The sequence below is a fragment of the Ascaphus truei genome, chromosome 2 (genome assembly GCF_040206685.1).
Source record: "Ascaphus truei isolate aAscTru1 chromosome 2, aAscTru1.hap1, whole genome shotgun sequence".
NCBI classification, from domain to species: Eukaryota; Metazoa; Chordata; class Amphibia; order Anura; family Ascaphidae; genus Ascaphus; species Ascaphus truei.
Genome location: NC_134484.1, coordinates 271,869,127 through 271,886,890, shown reverse-complemented (window position 1 = coordinate 271,886,890; position 17,764 = coordinate 271,869,127). Strand labels below are relative to the sequence as shown.

Sequence of the window (17,764 nt, the reverse complement as noted above, 5' to 3'; positions counted from 1 at the left end):
TCAGTAATCGCAGGAGTCTCTGCAGGTTAGGAGACTGCGGATTAGCTCTGGTAGAACCTCTGCAGCAGGTATTCTAAAAGGTGTTTGAAAAATTGGGTGGATTTCTACTTTAAAATATTTGGGGTCTCATGCAGAGAGCAGCGCTATTAACAATCTCGCCATTTTCCGGCGAAAATCACGCTAAAAACAGCCGAAAATGGCAAGGTAGGAAAAAAGCGCCATTTTTTTTTCTATTTGAAAATCTCGCCGCGCGGCTGGTGAGAAACTACATCTCGCCAGTCTGAAAAATATCCAAATTCAGAAAGGCGCGCTCGCCATCTAGCAGCTGTTTTTGGCGCGATTTTCTTCAATTTTCTCCGCCAACTAAAGTTGGCAAGAAGCAGGAACTCGCCGGCTATAGGGGAAAAAAAAAAAATGCGCGATTTTTTTTTCTCCCTTTCAGCTGCACGCATCTCCTCATTTACAATTCTCCACATGCAGTAATGCTAAAAATAGCGGATTTCGCCCATTTCTGCATATGGAGAATAAAACTCTCCATTAAAGCTACTTTTTCTTAAACTCTCCAATTTATTCTAGCGCTGCTCTCTGCATAGGCCCCTAATTGTACAATTTTCGGCTACAATGAAAATGGTTTTCATTGGGGATCCTGACATTGTTTCCTCTGTCTTCCATCTGTCTAGTCCAAGCCATAATCAAAGTATCATAATTTTGCTTTGACAGTTTATTAGAAAACATATCAAAATTGGTTGTATAAAAAAATCACCAAGGATTATATGAAATGTAAACAATTATATATGTGAAATGCTCAATTCTCCGTAGTTTTGAGTTTCTTCTCAAAATTTACAGTACTACACTTATTTTTCTAATTTCATGCAAAAATTGTTTTTTAGGAGGACTCCTTTGAGAAAACCAAAGGAAGATTTTTTTTTGTCTATTTTGTATTCTATCATGTTCTGAATAAAGTTGTTTTTATCATTTATTTTGCTTGCTGTGACTTCATTTACCTTCTACTTTTGTCCATTGATGGATATTATGAAAACAGGTTTTTAAACAAACATTGTGGTTGTTCCAAAACAAGGTCCACGCAATTCCATCTTCTTTAAAAAATAAAATAAAAACAGGCGTATTGGAAGCAGCTTAACCAATTAGAAAAGATGCAATATATCTATGAGACTAGACATGCATGTAAATCAGGTTGTTGGAATGAACAAACACCTTGTTGTTTTGCAGGAATGTCAGCTCTGCTGGAGAGGAGGCACGCAGAAGAATGAGGGAGTGTGATGGACTTACTGATGCTCTACTTTATGTCATTCAGTCTGCACTAGGAAGCAGTGAAATAGATAGCAAGGTGTGTTTGCATGTTCTCCAGAATTCTGCCTCTACTTTATAGCTACCCCTTGGCCAACTTGGGTGGAAAACTTACTACTAACAGTTAAATCTTCCAGATATTGACCAATATGAATGTGATTAATATGTGGTTGTACATTTTATATGTGTTTTCTATAGTCAGTAGTTATTAACTCAGCAAATAATTTAAACTTGGCTGAGAACAGAAACAAATCTGTCAGGGGGTTATTCATTAAAGTGCCAATCTGGCACTATCACATGGAAACTCCCATTGGAGTCATGGGAGATTTTGTGCAGTAGGGCCCGATAAGCACTGGCATCAATAACCCCCTTTAGACTTCCATGTTGCTTTGGGGTCTGTAACATGTTTGTACTTCAAATATTATCAGAAATAAACTAAAACTATTCTTCGGTAAAAATTGAAATTTTGCCAAACCTGAGTATTCTGTGTCTGCATTAACCAAATTCTATTAACTCGATCATAGTTTACAGAATTTCTCTTGTGTGACTTTGCCAAGCATGCATTAATGGCTTTAAAGTATGCATATTTCAAAAAGCTCACAATATAATTTGCCAAGATCTCCAAAGTAACACTTGACTTTGAGTTACAATATTTGAAATTGTTTCTACTTTAAATACAGATTTGTCATTATGTATAAAAATATGACATTTAACCCTGGATACATTGTTTTAAAATGCTGAAATTCGATGGAAGAGTGTTCCACCAAATATTATGTTATAATAAAAAGATACTGGCCCATACTGGCCCTGACAACCAAGACCTATGCCAAACTAGGGGTACTTTACAGGAACAAATCCTCCCTAAGTCTCCTGGTCAGAAAACGTATCGCACAGCAGATGCTAATGCCAATTATTGACTATGGAGACATAGTATATGGCTCAGCACCCCAAACCCACCTTAGCAAACTTGACACACTCTACAATTCAATTTGTCGTTTTGTTCTCCAATGCAACTATAACACACATCACTGTGAAATGCTCAAAGAACTAGATTGGTCATCACTCGAGTCTGGGCGCAAAGATCACCTTTCCTGTCTTGCCTTCAAATTCTTTATGGGCAAGCTACCCAGCTACCTGAACAAGCTCCTCACCCCTACCACATACAGCACCTATCACCTGAGATCAGACTCCAAAAGACTGTTCATGGTCCCAAGGCTCAACAAAGTATCCGGCCGCTCCTCCTTCTCTTACCGTGCACCCCAAAACAGGAACAACCGACCAGAGACTCTTACATCCACCACCAGTTTAAGTTCTTTCAAATCTAAGGCTGTCTCACATTTTAATCTGGTCTGTAACTGTTTCATACGCCCATAATATAAATTATCTTTAACTGTGCATGCAATGTCTTGTATATAATGTATACCCTGCTCATTTATGTAACTGTATTTGTAAACATGTATTATTTGTCTTAACTCTGTGCCCAGGACATACTTGAAAACGGGAGGTAACTCTCAATTTATTACTTCCTGGTAAAATATTTTATAGATAAATAAATAAATATTTACTTAGCAGTCATCTTCAAAAAGACACTGGAACACCTTACAACCCATTGACTTCAATGTGCTGTAACATGTCATCCAGCAATGGCAGGTGTCTTATGGCTAAAGACTGCTTAGTAAAATAGCCCCTTAATCAGGTTATTTATTATTCCTGTTCCTCAGTTGAGATAAAGCAATGAATAAAGTTGTAAGCTTTGCTATTGTTGGAAGCTTTGCTCTAAGCCTGCTATTTCAAAGCAAACTAGTAAGCATTCAGTAAAATAATGATTTCTGTGTTTCTTACATACAGTATTTGTCAGTCCTCTTTCTCAGTTGTTTCAATACTATGGCAAAATAATATATTGTCTTGTATGCTGTGGATTCGCACTGACTCATTCTAGGTACACAGCCCATACAATTGCCCATACTCTTCCAAGGCAAGTGGACAACTTGTAGATTCTGACAATAACGGGGAGATTTGTTTTGATAATTATAAAATCACTGTGCAAGTTAAATGTCAGAACAGGATGAGATTCATAATAAAAAAAAATAATGTAAAGTTAGTTAGTTAAAGCAACCATACCTCCATCCAAGCATATAAACTCACCTTCATTACTAATTTGCTGTAGTTTTTCTCCAAACATAAATAATCTAAATTTAAAACAAAGACAACAGTGGAGACAACCAATGAGGATGTAGATCAAGTGTATAGCCATATTTGAACCCCCCACATTTTCTATTTCTAAATACAAAGCACATATTTAAGTAATAATACCTGAAGAACAGGGCATTACTGGCCACTAATGCCAGTCATAAATGATGGACACTTTTGTATAGTTATATAGATTTTTTTATTAAAATAAATTGTAAATACATTAAAGCACCTCTATATACACTCACTGCAGCAATCTATATCTAGATCTACAGACATACTGTAGATACACACAAACACACACACACACGATGCAGCCTCCACACAAACTCTGAAGCCCACCTCTGTACACACAAACACACACACTGCAGCCAGCACTGCACCCACACACACAACACATTGCAGCTTCACACACACACACACACACACACACACACACACACACACACACACACACACACACACACACACACACACACACACACACACACACACACACACACAAAATCTGCAGCTGCAAACACAAACTCTGCAGACAGACACAATGAAACTCTGCTGCAACACACACATACACAATCTCTGCAGCTATACACACAAACTCTGCAGCTACACACACACACAAACTCTGCAGCTATACACACATATAAACAAGCTGCAGCAACACACACAAACACAAACTCTGCAGACAGAAAAACACAAATTCTGTTGCTACACACAAACTCTGCAGACAGACACACAGACACAAAATCTCCCTCCTCACTGTGTGCTGTGTGGAGCTCTCTGCATGAGGGAGAGGGTGGAGTCAGTGCCTGGCTGCTGCTTCCTGTCCAATCACCTCCCCTGCCTTAGAGCTGCTCTGACAAGAGAAAGCTGATTGGCTGGAAATAGAAACTTGGCAAGGTACCAAAAATTCCAGGCCATTACTGAATGATTAATGCCCAGAATTGTAACCAAGTAGAGAGCAGAGATTTTAATAATGCCCAGAATTTAACTGCTTTAGCCTATAATAAAAATATATATAGTTTTGATTTTCTAATAGTCTCATAGTTTCAATTGGTTCTAAATTAAAATTAAATTCAAATTATTTTAATTTTTACTTCCTTTTTAACACACTAAGATATGGTTCCTGAGGTAAGATTTACTTCTGATGCAACCCTATATTAGAAAACGCTGTATTTGGACCAATATTTGTATTTAAACAAAAACAGAAAGGCCAGCGCATCATACAAAATGACACAACATATAATACAATACTTCGGTGCTTATCTGCTCATGAGTAAGGGTAATTTAGTTAAACCCTTTGGCCAATAGGTTATAAGCCTGCAGCCACTTCACGGCATGACCAATTTGCAGGTGCTGTATTTGTATTTAAATTTGGTTGGTGTTACAATGTGATATTTTCAAGTTTGTATCTGTAATGGTCTTTCATACTGCTAAAATTCCAGGCATTACTGATTGGATAATGCCCGGAATTTTAACCAATCAGAGACCAGGGCTTTCAATAATGCCCTGAATTTTACTGCTTTAGCCTATGATGTATCATAAACTTAGGCCTTACATTTGCAGGTAGAGACTGTATAGATTGACTAAAGGTGTCATTCCAAAAAGTGTTTAGCCACAAGATTTGGTCAAACAATTTTTGGATAACATCTCCTAAACACTTTAACCTTTTAAATTACCTCCCTGATGTTTATATATAACACTTTGTTAATGATTTGGAAGAATTTAACAAGAAAAACATGGAAATGTTTTGGTTATCAACATGCTGTTTTGTTTTTTATTTAAAGACCGTTGAAAACTGTGTGTGTATTTTGAGAAACCTCTCATACCGGCTAGCTGCAGAAACATCTCAGGGACAGCAGATGGGAACTGATGAACTTGATGGATTGCTGTGTGGGGACGCTAATGGCAAAGACAATGAAAGTTCAGGGTGCTGGGGCAAAAAGAAGAAGAAAAAGAAATCACAGGATCAGGTATGCAACGTTTCTTATAGCAGCATGTAATGCAACATGTACAGCAGATAGTCTTTAAACATAGTGCACACTATATCATTTAGTCTCTTCTACCTTAAACTGGATATAAAAGCTTATTCTGCAATGAGGCTGCATTCATGGCCATTAGAAATCATGAAGTAAAAGGCTACACCAACAATAAATGCATATTGTAAAGACCACCAGAGACAGTACCCTTAATATCAGATCATCTTACAGTTGAGGCATTAATAGGTCACTTAAAGCAGCAATTCCGGCTGCTTGTTTTGACCCCATAGTTTCCGAGTTACTTTCAGTTTCAGGTACCAGTGTCTCCGCTCCTTCCAGAGTGATTCAAAATGGCCATCAATCTGCAGGTCAATAGAAAGCCACAATGGATGACATTGGGGCTTCCTACTGGATGGCTGCAGGTGCCAATCTTGGAAAATCTCTGAAGTGCAATGGCACTGAAAACTGCAAATATCTCATGAACCAGGGGACAGGGGTATCCCCAGAACTGGCATCATTCAGCTCTAGGAAACCTCTGGTCCAAATACTGTGGAAAATAAATAATTACAATTCTGGACAGGATAGTTGATTCAAGGGACATTTGTTATCCACTTCCACCACCCACTTAAAACAAAACATATATATTACGCAATATAAAATAGTACTAATATAAACTGTCTACATATATTTTTTTAATATAGAATATGAAGCAAATAACCAAACCAAATTACCAAATAACCAAACTTATTTTTAGTGACCTCTAAAAACTTACAACTGATGTGCACAACATCCTCCTCTTAATGCCCTCTAGCTGTTTTTAAATACCATAGCAACAGAGAAGCAACTACTGTGTTCAATATTTCTACTAATGGCTTGTCAGTGTTTTATGGAATGGCCACATAATTAACCTTCAACCTTTGTTTTAAAAACTGTTCTGCTAACAAAGAAAATCAATTACTTTTATCATGAGCCAATCTCTTACAATATCAGGAATCTATTGTGATCCATTTTATATTCTGTTTTAATCTGTTTGTTTACCAAGACAAGAAATCTTTATTTGGCATGTAAGCAGTGCTTCTTACAGTAATCTTTTCTGCCAGAAATGGTATTGTAGAACAGCAACATTTCAAGTTAACTGTACATAAATCAATAGATACAATTGTTGATATATTGTCATGGTGTTCTAATGCACTACACAGGATGGATGTGGATTTTCTCATTGCAGTACTTTGGATAAAATATGTATTCAGGGAATACCTTAAAAAACTCCTAGCCTTAGTAAATAATATTATATAAAATGACATGTGCAATATATTGATTAAATGCACACAACCATACTAAAAAAAATACAATAAATAATGTATTAATATGGCTCTTAAACTGTATAGGCAAAATATATGTGTGCTAACTATTTGTAGAATTAGGTAATTGAGTATTTGTACCAATCATAGAAAAGATCAAGAAGATGGGGACATTTGACATTCTATGTTTTTCTCTTTGTGAGAAGTAGTGATGTGTGACTCTTTCACACTAGTTTGCAAAATTGGCTATATTGCACTTTCACTGCTCCCTTCATTCTTGAGAAATTGTTAACATCTGCAGATAGTCGCCAAAACTTGGAAACTCATAATGCATTGGAAGTTTATCTGAAAAATTGCAGAACTCTTAAAATGTATTTGACTACAGAGACTACAAATACTATAGAGTACAGACACATGAAAGCACACCATTTGGTTTTTGGTGTTAGTAAGTGATATTCGTGTTGTCTGTGAGTATTTGCAGAGATCTGGCCTGAAGCACAGTGCGGGCACCTATTTGCTTTTAATTGCTGGGCATCAAAGATCCCAGTGTGACAGTATATCATATACATTCAATATGATACAAATAGTACTATTCTACAGCTTATTTTGGGAACTGTCACATGGTCACTAGTTTGGGAACTGTCACATGGTCACAAGGGAGAGAGAGACTTTCACAGGACTTGTGAAATGTGAAGGGTTACTGAAAAATCAACGTTTCGATCCTGCACAGAGGACCCGTCTCATCTCTGGTCATTCTCAGCTCTACATTATTCCTGTTACCATGCATCCAGGCATATTATCCTTCTATGTTAGTGACAGCATACTCATCCGACATTGAAATATATATAATAATAGTAGCTATATACACTATCTCATTGTATGTATTTAGCAGAACATAGAAGTGTACTGTACCGCTGTGCTTTGGAGTGGTTAGTTTGTGCCTTAGCTGACTAGAAAGAGTTGGGTGGGCTCCTTCCTTTCCTCCGTGCACAGTGGCACTACATACCTTGCAGTTTTCCACTGCTGAGCCCTGCACTGTTTCTTAGGATGGCAAAGTAAAATATGAACACACCCAGGGTGATATTGGCGAAGGGGTCCTCCTCTTAGTGTTTTTAGTGCCTTTATGGTACGTCACAGGCCCTGGCTCACCAGAGTCCATATTGATATTTCAGGTACGTCATGGGGAAATGTTCATTTTCATGGGGCGGATGGAAGCAGTTGGCCCAATTGAAACAGAAATGGAGCCCCCTCCACTTCCATTTCCATTAGTCGGGGAATAGCAGTGGTCATGTGATCACATGATCACAAATGCCAGAGATCCGGTGGCCTCATCTTCACCCCTCCTTATCCTCCTGCACCTGCCCTCGATAAAAACTGAAACAGGACAAAAAAATAAAACTGCACATAATGTAGGGAAAAAAAAGGGTATGGTAAGAATAAATGGGAAAAGGATACAGCTACAGATAGAGGAGTACACACTAAAACATGAAGGAAAAGAAAGAAATTATAAATAACATTTACAGTAAAAAGAAAATATAAACAGACAATATAAAATTAGATGTATAAAAGTCAATGAAAATACAAACTATATAAACAAAACAAACAAAGTACTGTATGTGACAAAACTGCTGTCTATAACTAATAATAGTAATGATATACTATTATACTAACTTTAAAACTAACTAGCTATAAAATGATCTTTAAAAGTAATGAAATAGCTAATATAACAAAGACACTGTTTTGCTCTCTTTCTCTGTCCTTCACCCACTCCAAATAAAAGCACTCCACACAGAAGCATATAGTAGTAGGTCACAAAGACCTTTATATACAGTATTTTCCTCACAGTTTCAGCAAAAGTCATGACATTTTCCACAGTTTCAATAGGAACAGTCAAATTCATTGGGACATATTTACTACATGGTGCTCTGCCATAAGAAATCTTTCCGTACCAGAAAGTGTCTTATAGAATAGAAATATCTAGTAAATATGGGACATTGTGTCTATGGCAACTGTCCACAACCTTCGGCACTAAAATCTTTTGCATATCCTTTTTTGAGTGCATGTTTACGTACACGAGTGTGTGCCCAGGTCAGGGTAAATGTGTGTATTTCTGTGATGAGGTCAATCTGTGTGTATATACTTGTGTTTTTAGATCAGGGCAAGTGTGCAGTGTTGTGTGCTTCAGTTAAATGTGTGTGTTCATAGGCTACTTTAGCCCCTATTTTATACTGTACACTGCGATATTGCCAGTTTGGTGCTACTGCATGGTGTGCCCCATTGAAGTCAATGTGGTCTGTGCGGGGTATCACAGTTTTTTTTTTTAGAAAAAAGGGCCTATGTGTGTGAGGTGGTGGGGGGGAGAGATTTTAGAACTTCAGAAGCACAAAACGGACACATCAAACTAAAGTAGTAGGTTTATTACCCACTAATGAGCTAAAGGGTGAAACAAAACTAAGAGGTCATCTAGTAGTTTGAGAAAAATACAATAGTTTATTTAGAAATATACTCTATTTTCTGTTCAGCAATGTAATTATCTTTGGGAGTGGCAGGGGGACTTTTTGTGATATATTCATTATGTAAAGATCTCTATATTATTAATAATGGTGATAATGATTTGAACAAACAATACGTTTTATTTTTCTGTATGGCTTTGATGACTGAATTTGTGGGGCGTAATTCTGACCATATATAAATATTTGTTAATATCGGTCTAGTAAAAAGTATCTCTTCTATTTTAGCGATTAAAGGAACTCTTGTGATTCAATGTGCATTTCTCATATATGTGGAATATAAAACAAGATATGAGCCCTCTATTTTTTTGTTCAAACAGTGGGATGGAGTTGGGCCTCTTCCAGATTGTGCAGACCCACCAAAAGGAATCCAGATGCTGTGGCATCCTTCAATAGTCAAACCCTACCTCACACTTCTCTCAGAGTGCTCAAATCCAGACACACTGGAAGGGGCAGCTGGGGCATTACAGAACCTGGCTGCAGGGAGCTGGAAAGTAAGGACACATTTCTTGTTTCTACCTTAATAGATTGTGTGGTCCTGAACATCAAATCTCTCTGTCTCTCTCTCTATTTCCGTCTCTCTTCCCCACCCTCCTTATCCTCTTCCATAATTTTCTCCCCCCTTCTTTTTCTCCCCCGTATTCTCTGTCCCACCCTCTATCTCTTCCCTTTTCCTTATCTCTCTCCCCTTTTCCTTGCTTTATCTCTGCCTCTTTCCCCCCTCTCTCTCTCTCCACCCCCACCCCCCACACTCACTCTCTCGACCACCTCTCTCCTCTTTTTGTCTCCCCCACCCCCACTCTCTCTCGCTGTATAAAGTTAATCAGAAGAAACACTAGTGGTGAAAGGCAAAATTGGATGCTCCCGCATTTTATTTTTTACAGATTGGCAAACCAAACGTTTTTGGCAAATTTGCAAAAGTTCTTCTACACGCAAAAATGCAATTTTCATAGTGGATTTGAACTTTGGCACCTTATGCCAGTGTTATATCCTTAACAACCCTTCAGTGAATGCCACCATTGCTTAGTGCTTTACATAAATTGATTGTTTTTGCATGTTTTCCTGGATGGAGGTTTCCTTTGCTGTATTATTTTAGTTGGAATTTATTTAATAATAATAGCATGTTCTTGTATAGCGCTGCTAGTTTTACGTAGCACTTTACAGAGACATTTTGCAGGCACAGGTCTCTGATCTGTGGAGCTTACAATCTATTTCTGGTGCCTGAAGCACAGGGAGATAAAGTGACTTGCCCAAGGTCGCAAAGAGCCAACACCAGGAATTGAACCAGGTTCGCTTGTCCAAACTCAGTGCCAGTCAGTGTCTTTACTCACTTAGCCACTCTTTATGCAAATATCTCTGTTTTCCTCCTTCTCCTAAGACCTCTGTTTTCTCCTTTTCACCAATAGTTATCATGCACACACCATCCTGAATTGGGCTCATACTCTCATTTCTAACCATTGTACTATTAATACCCTTGAATAACTTCTTAGGATTGTTCTTACTTCCTATTGCCATCCTGTTTTCTCACTCAATTTTGTTATTCTGATTCGCCCTTTTACAAATGTTCTTACATTACCTTATTTTTCTGATGTGATCCTTCTGTCCCTATGGACTTCAATAATCTTAAAGCCTTCCTATTCATTTTTGTTTCTTCTCCTCCCTCTTCCTTTAAGGTTTTATTTGTTTCTGTTATCTTCACTATGCAACGTACAAACTGATAACTGTACTTTCCCAACAATGTTTGAAGCACTCCACATTTATCTTATGTATTTTTTACTGCAAGAACTTAATTTGTTTCTTAAAGACTTTACCTTAGTCGATTAATAGCTTCCTTTCTAAAATTATCTATATTAAACCCATAAAATGCAGTCTTTAATAAATACAAGTCTTTGAATAATACATTTAGAATGATACCATGTTATGACTATTTTTCCCAACTATCCACTCACTTGAATATTGGTTAGTACTTCTACACTGATTTAAATAAGGCTGATTATTTGAAGGGTTTTCAAACAATTCTAAGACTAACTGTGGCTCTAATTATAAGCCTTTACATTAGGTCACTTTACAGATTTAAAAAAAATGAAATATGTTAGTTAATTTTCAGCCTGGAAATGAAAAACACTGAAATAATGGAGCCCTCTGTTTGCATTACATGTGGACTAATGTGCATTAACTGGGTTATTAAATATATTTACAGTGCAGCTTATTTACAAAAAGACAACAATCCATCTGTCTCCCATTTACTTCAGAAGAGGTTATGTTCCCATTTACTCTTCTGTACGCTCACATTGTGTATTGATCTGCTATGTGGAAGCCCATTACAGTTTTATGATGCCCCTTGGGCATGTACAGAAACTGGTAGAAAACTGAGTTCATCATTTAAAGTGGAGAAAAAGCTTAGTAAAATGTCTAGAAAAGAAGGAGTTATTTATTAAAGAGCAACGTGTAAAATAATCACAGACATTGTGTCATACCCTGTATTTTTTAGAAAAATATTGATTAAATGTGTTCTACCAAAATTGTCTTAAATTATAAGATCTCCAGGGCAGGGATTTCCTTTCTTATTGTCTAATTTACTTTTGCAGCACTTATTGTATTATTATTTCCTGTATTATGTTGTCTCTTTTGTGAATGGGCGCAAACATTGTTTTCGTTATATAAATAAAAATAAACATTCATACAATGCCATACTATTACAAACTTAAAAATAAATATATATATATATATATATATATATATATATATAGGTTCCTTACCGAGTAGATCCAGGATCCCAAGATCACGAGGCAAGAAGGAGACAGCACACTCAAAGGTACAAAAAGCAGCGTGTATTCAGTAGAAAAACCGGTTTATGTGCCGGTTTTTCTACTGAATACACGCTGCTTTTTGTACCTTTGAGTGTGCTGTCTCCTTCTTGCCTCGTGATCTTGGGATCCTGGATCTACTCGGTAAGGAACCTATCTATACATTACCTGTATGGGACAAGCACCTTTTTACCACATATGTGTGTGCCATCTGTTTATTTTTATATATATATATATGTATATATATATATAAAGTGACAAAAGACCTCCACAGTAATGCATATAGCAAATGGAAATATTACTGTATGCTCATTTGCATGTCTTAGACAGGTCTGCAACCCCACCTTTCACCCTTATCACCTAGCACACAGCGCTTCCACTGCAGCAAGTGGAACCTTAAGTGTGGTGAAACCGGCACCCCCGTTGGAGGTAAATTTCTCCGGAAGAAGAGGGGCCCCTGAGCTGAAATTAATGGGGTTCAGATTAACCCCGTGTTTTAATTCTGTAGTAAAAAAATGAAGGTGTGTGTTTGGGAGGGGGGGAATGGTTTGGATTGCTCCTTTATGGTCACAGGGGAATCGTATATTTCTCTCTTTATATAGCAAGTTTGACACCAACCTAAAATATTGCCAATTTTTTTTAAATATTCATAGAAACATAAATGTTTTGAACTTTCCAACTGATAAACATCTTTTGGCCAAAGGTTTCCCAACTTCATGTATTACTTTCAAAATTCAAGGGAATTTTTGCTAAGCTTATTGATAAACCTTAGCTTGTAGTTCTAAAAGGAGGCCACCCCACAAAACATCAACTGTTATTATATTTTTGCCTAGGTAAAGGATTTTAAATCACATAGTTTGCCCCTCCTCCCCCCGACCTTGATAAAGGTCCCGCTCGCGGACCGAAATGTTGGAATGGTGTCTTGTTGATCTAATACATTATTTTTGACAACCTTCTGGAGTGCTGCCTTTGATATTCGTCTACACGCGGTATCGTATTGCCTATTTATACCATACAGGATTTGCACCCATTCTATTGATTTCTCAGACGAAGTGCCTATGGTTCTTTATCATCCATTATATATATTGTGACATAGTCCAAAGATGTTAGGCAGCTTTCTGCCCCGTTTTAGGTCAGAAAGTGCAGGAATAGTTAAAAATGATCCATTCCACAGCTTCACATTAACTCAGGCTGCTGGATGGAAAATCCAGACCACAGATTACAATGGGTCTAGTTCTCCCTCACCTGCTCTTCTAATCACTTGCACAGGTATTTAGAACAGAGAGGTTTTGCATTTCACTCTCTCTCCTTAGAGCCTGGAGGCTGGGGGTATCGCTGCTCCCCTTTATCCAGTTTCGGGGTGGACGGCCCCTCCAAGTATCACAGTACCAGAGGATTTGCCTGGACACTGGGGACCGTGTTCCCACCACGAACAGATAAGACAAAACAAATGTTTATTGCTGTTGCTAAAAGACTGTGCTGTATCTAGTGACCCTAAATGAGAGGGCATTGTTTTAAGCTGGGGAACCAGGTTAGTTGGCCTAGTTAGTTGGCAGTTAGAGGCTGATTCTGATGTGTAGTTAGATCCCTGAAAGGGATAGGATTTCTTTATATGATTTGGTTTTTATTTCTTAAAAGTGATCTGTGTGAAATGTTATAACACTGATATGAGTAAACCGCTGAATGAAAATATCTGAGTGCCTCTAACCTACACATGTTAAAGCTGCAGTCCCTTACTGGGATGAAAATAAAGCAGGCAGAAGCCTGAGTTAAGCAATGTAATACTTTGAATGATCCGTTTTTTTGTATAAATAACCCTAGAAGACTGTGTCGGGAAGAACCCAGACAGACATCAGCGCTACAAAAGAGGGGCGTTTGTCACATATGGTGGAGAATGCGGGTCGACACTAAAAAGTCTGTGGGTTTGCAAATAAATGCGGGGGTTTAAAATGGCCGCCCAGCTGAACTAAAGTACAGATGCTATGAGTGAAGTCTGTCCCACTGTGTATATCAGTTGTGCTTCTAGCATACACAGAGAATGTGCGAAGTGTGGATGCAATAGCACCTTGAACCCAAACAGAAAACCAAAATGTTTTGCTGAAGAAGAAAAAAAATTGCATCTAGCAAGTGCTGTTTGTAAAGCTAATGCCTTTTGCTGAAGTGAGTGGATTTGCAGCTAGCAAGTGCTGTATGTAACTTGCTGAAGTGAGTGAAATTGCAGCTAGCAAATTGTCCCTGCCGTGTTTCTAAAATGGCCGACGTGAAATGTTTGTTGTGTAATGTACGTAACCATACAAAACAGTGTCCCTTCAGGCCATACTATGATCACGACCGTGGAAGAGAACCGCCCCTACAGATGAAAGCTGCAGAAGTGACAAGCGTCCGGAGCACCGGACCCCAAAGTCTCCAAATTAAACCGTGGCAGCAAATGACTATGTCCCTACACCAGATCCAAGATGAACAAAAGCCCATAGTGCCTGGCGCAATCGTCCCAGGAATGACGACACACCTAGAGATGACAAAGGCTACTGCTACCACCATAGGCAGAGAGCCAAGCGAATCAAAGAAAAAAGAACTGACTGGAAACTATGCTATGAGATGTCCCAGAAAGATGTGCAAAACTTCATCACAGAGTTGGGGGATTTCTCGGCAAGAGGCTAGCGCGCTTAAAGCAGAGCTGGAACTCTCACGCCATGAGGTCTATGCTTGCAGCACAGAGCTGTATACATTGAAGGAAACCTATGAGAATACCCTGAGTAATCTAGAGACTGTAAAGAGAGAGAATGTAAGTCTGACACAGAAAAATTCAGACTTGACTGACCAAATCAGTGAAGGTGATAAGAAGCTTCACCAAGCAGGAAAAGTGGAGAAGCAATTGATCCAGGAAAAGTTAGAAATGCAGGAAGCACTGCAGAATACAGAATCAGGGGCGATCCAGGCAACACAAACTGCAGAGCTCCAAAAAATGGAGGCGCTGATGCAAACCCAGATCAAGCACCAGGAAGAGGTGAAGACCCTGAGGGAGGTCTGGCAGGATCAGGTTGAAGAGCTGCAGAAGCAGATGGCTGAGCGCGAGATACAGTGCGCCAAGAGGGAGGAGGTGTCCGTCCGTCAGGTGGTCTGCCTGACATTGCGCTATGAAAGCGAGATGGCCGATATCTACAAGCAGCTGGACCACACGGCAAATGAGGGGGCCCGGCTGCAGCTGGAGCTGGACAAGACCCGGAAGGAGCACCTGCAGCTGCAGGTCAAGAATAGAGAAAATGAAACAGAGTTACTGCTGCGGCCGAGTTTATTCGAGCATTTGCCCGTTCTCGGCCGCAGCAGTAGCCTGGCGCGCGCCGGAGGGTGACGGGTGCGCGCCGAAGCAGCGGAAGAGCGCCCTCCGATCGGGGCGCTCTCCCTACCGCTGCCGGGTCCGCCGGGTCCCCCGGAACCCCCTGCCACCGTCCCCCACATCGCGGGACACCAGGGCTCCCTCGGGGAGCCCTGGACGGGCGTGCAGGGGGCGCAGGCTCCCGATGACGCGTGACCGCGCGTCGGTGACGCGCGGCACGCCGAGGGGCGGCCACTAGCAAGCCGGGAAATCTCCCGGCTTGCGGATCTGGCCGTAGTGCGATTAAGTGTGTCGCCAGTGTAAACCTCGCTCTGAAACAGATGACGGACATGGAATCGCAACTCAACTCCAAAGAAGTTGAATTAGCAGCCGCACTGAGTGGAAAAAGAAATAAAGAAGGACAGCAACAAAGACGCTACCAGGACATGGGAGAAGCTGCTAAAGTGGTTCAGTCGGGCTATCAATCCTACCTCCTAACCAAGCAAGCTGTACGTTCCTATACGTGTATCTTCAATGCTGTTGCAATATTACGATTTGCTATAAAGATGAAGTTGGAGAAAGAGATTCCAAGGCTTAAAGAGACACGGTCACAAAAGGAGACCAGGGAAAATAAACTCAATGCCCTCACTGATAACAAAGAGGAAGGAGAAAGAATTGACTTAGATTGTGCTGCTGTTATTCCAGAAACAGATGGGCACCTTCCTGAGAATACTGAGAATATTCTCCCTGATCTGGGATTCAAAAATCCAGATCCTCAATTTCATGTATGTTGTCCAGATGATTATCAAACTAGTGATCACACCCAGGCCACCACAGAAGATGTTTTAGCCAAGTGGCTGTCAGTTCCTGAAAACACAAACTTGATGAAAAATCCTGATGACACTGTTAATATGGACTACGCTTATACAGAGGCAATTAGGTCTCCAAAACCCAAAGGCCTGGTAATGGCCCGAAAAGGGAAATCAAAGATTTCTGATGAGAGGAGACATCTCAGTAAGAAGAGCCTAGAAGGTTCAAAGATTGACAAGAAAAAGCGACTAAGGTCAACGCTGCGCCTGAATAGTTCCATATCTCGCCACTCTGGACCACAGTGTGGAGCCAAGGAGAATCCAGTCTGAGTGTCTCGTCAGTGGCTGAAGAAACAGTCCAGTCATTTGCAGGCTGCAGCGGGTGTTGAAATAAAGTCAGAGGGTGTAATGGACTGGAAGTCAAGAAAAAAAAAAGGAAAAATGTTTGGGAACTGACCGATTTTTATGTTATACGAGTGGACTAGGTCACTTAACTTTGCAAATAAGCTAGTGTAGTTATGCTATATTAGGCCTCTAGAATAAGCATTTTGAAATATTGCAATGTTATTTTTTCTCTTTGAAAATGTAGGTAAAACTACAAATTAATATACAGGGTTGATGGCCCTTAAGATTACAAGGCTGTAGTTTATAAGAAAAAAAAAATATATATATATATATTTTGGTAGGTTACAATATAGGGAAAAAATGCCCTTTTCGGTTGGTAAATATTTAATGAGGTTCATATTCTAGAGTAGAAAAACCCAGGGAGGTAATAGAAACTGTCTGGTTTTGTGAGTATATTTAGCATATCCTGGGTTATAAGAATGTGTGCTAGACATTTATTTTTCAAAATAGTTCCCTAATAGAGAGCAACAAAATATGTTTGCCAAGTACAGCACCGACAAAGTTTATTGCAGCAAATGCCGCCGGTTCACCGGGATTTACTCCGGCTGGTGCTGAGGAAAGTCAGCACATCAGCCGCATCCAGCCGCGTCCCCTCCGTTCCCCCCCCCCTCCAATCCGCGCGCAATTTAAACATCTTCCCGACCCTCTAGCTGCGCCTGCTGTGCCCCTCTGCTTCCCCGCTCCCCCGCTTACCTCACTTCAAACCTTCAGGTGAGTCGGGGAAGCCTGGGAAGCCGGGGAAGCCGGGGAAGCCGGGCGCTCGCTTGACTGTGACGTCACCGACGTCACGCGAACGAGCCGCTACTCAACGCTTCTCCACGCTGCCGCCACGCATCCTGCCGAGCGGCATTTGCTCGAATAAACTTTGTCGCTACTGTATAGTCTCTTATGACGAAAACTATTGTCCATAATTGCCGTGAAAAAAAAAAAAGTTCATATTCGGGTCATGTGAATGCTTAATATTGTACTGAGGAGTTAGCTCAAGTATTTCAGGTAGGACGCTCACCCCAGTGAGGTCCATGGCCGCTCACCCCAGTAGGTGTGAGCTGGGGAAGGGGATATGTGACATAGTCCAAAGATGTTAGGCAGCTTTCTGCCCCGTTTTAGGTCAGAAAGTGCAGGAATAGTTAAAAATGATC

The 17,764-nt window shown here is 39.8% G+C and overlaps 1 protein-coding gene across 20 annotated transcripts in view; it reads left to right on the top strand.

The window, feature by feature from the left end:
- The window catches only part of CTNND2 (catenin delta 2), a 1,535,845-nt gene that overhangs the window by 1,352,674 nt on the left and 165,407 nt on the right, over nt 1-17,764 (top strand). For all 20 annotated transcript variants that reach the window (XM_075586233.1, XM_075586237.1, XM_075586242.1 and 17 more), the window contains 3 exons: nt 1,231-1,348; nt 5,286-5,471; nt 9,609-9,782. In XM_075586233.1, coding sequence (XP_075442348.1) covers nt 1,231-1,348; nt 5,286-5,471; nt 9,609-9,782 — 478 coding nt within the window. The remainder of the gene's footprint in view (nt 1-1,230; nt 1,349-5,285; nt 5,472-9,608; nt 9,783-17,764) is intronic.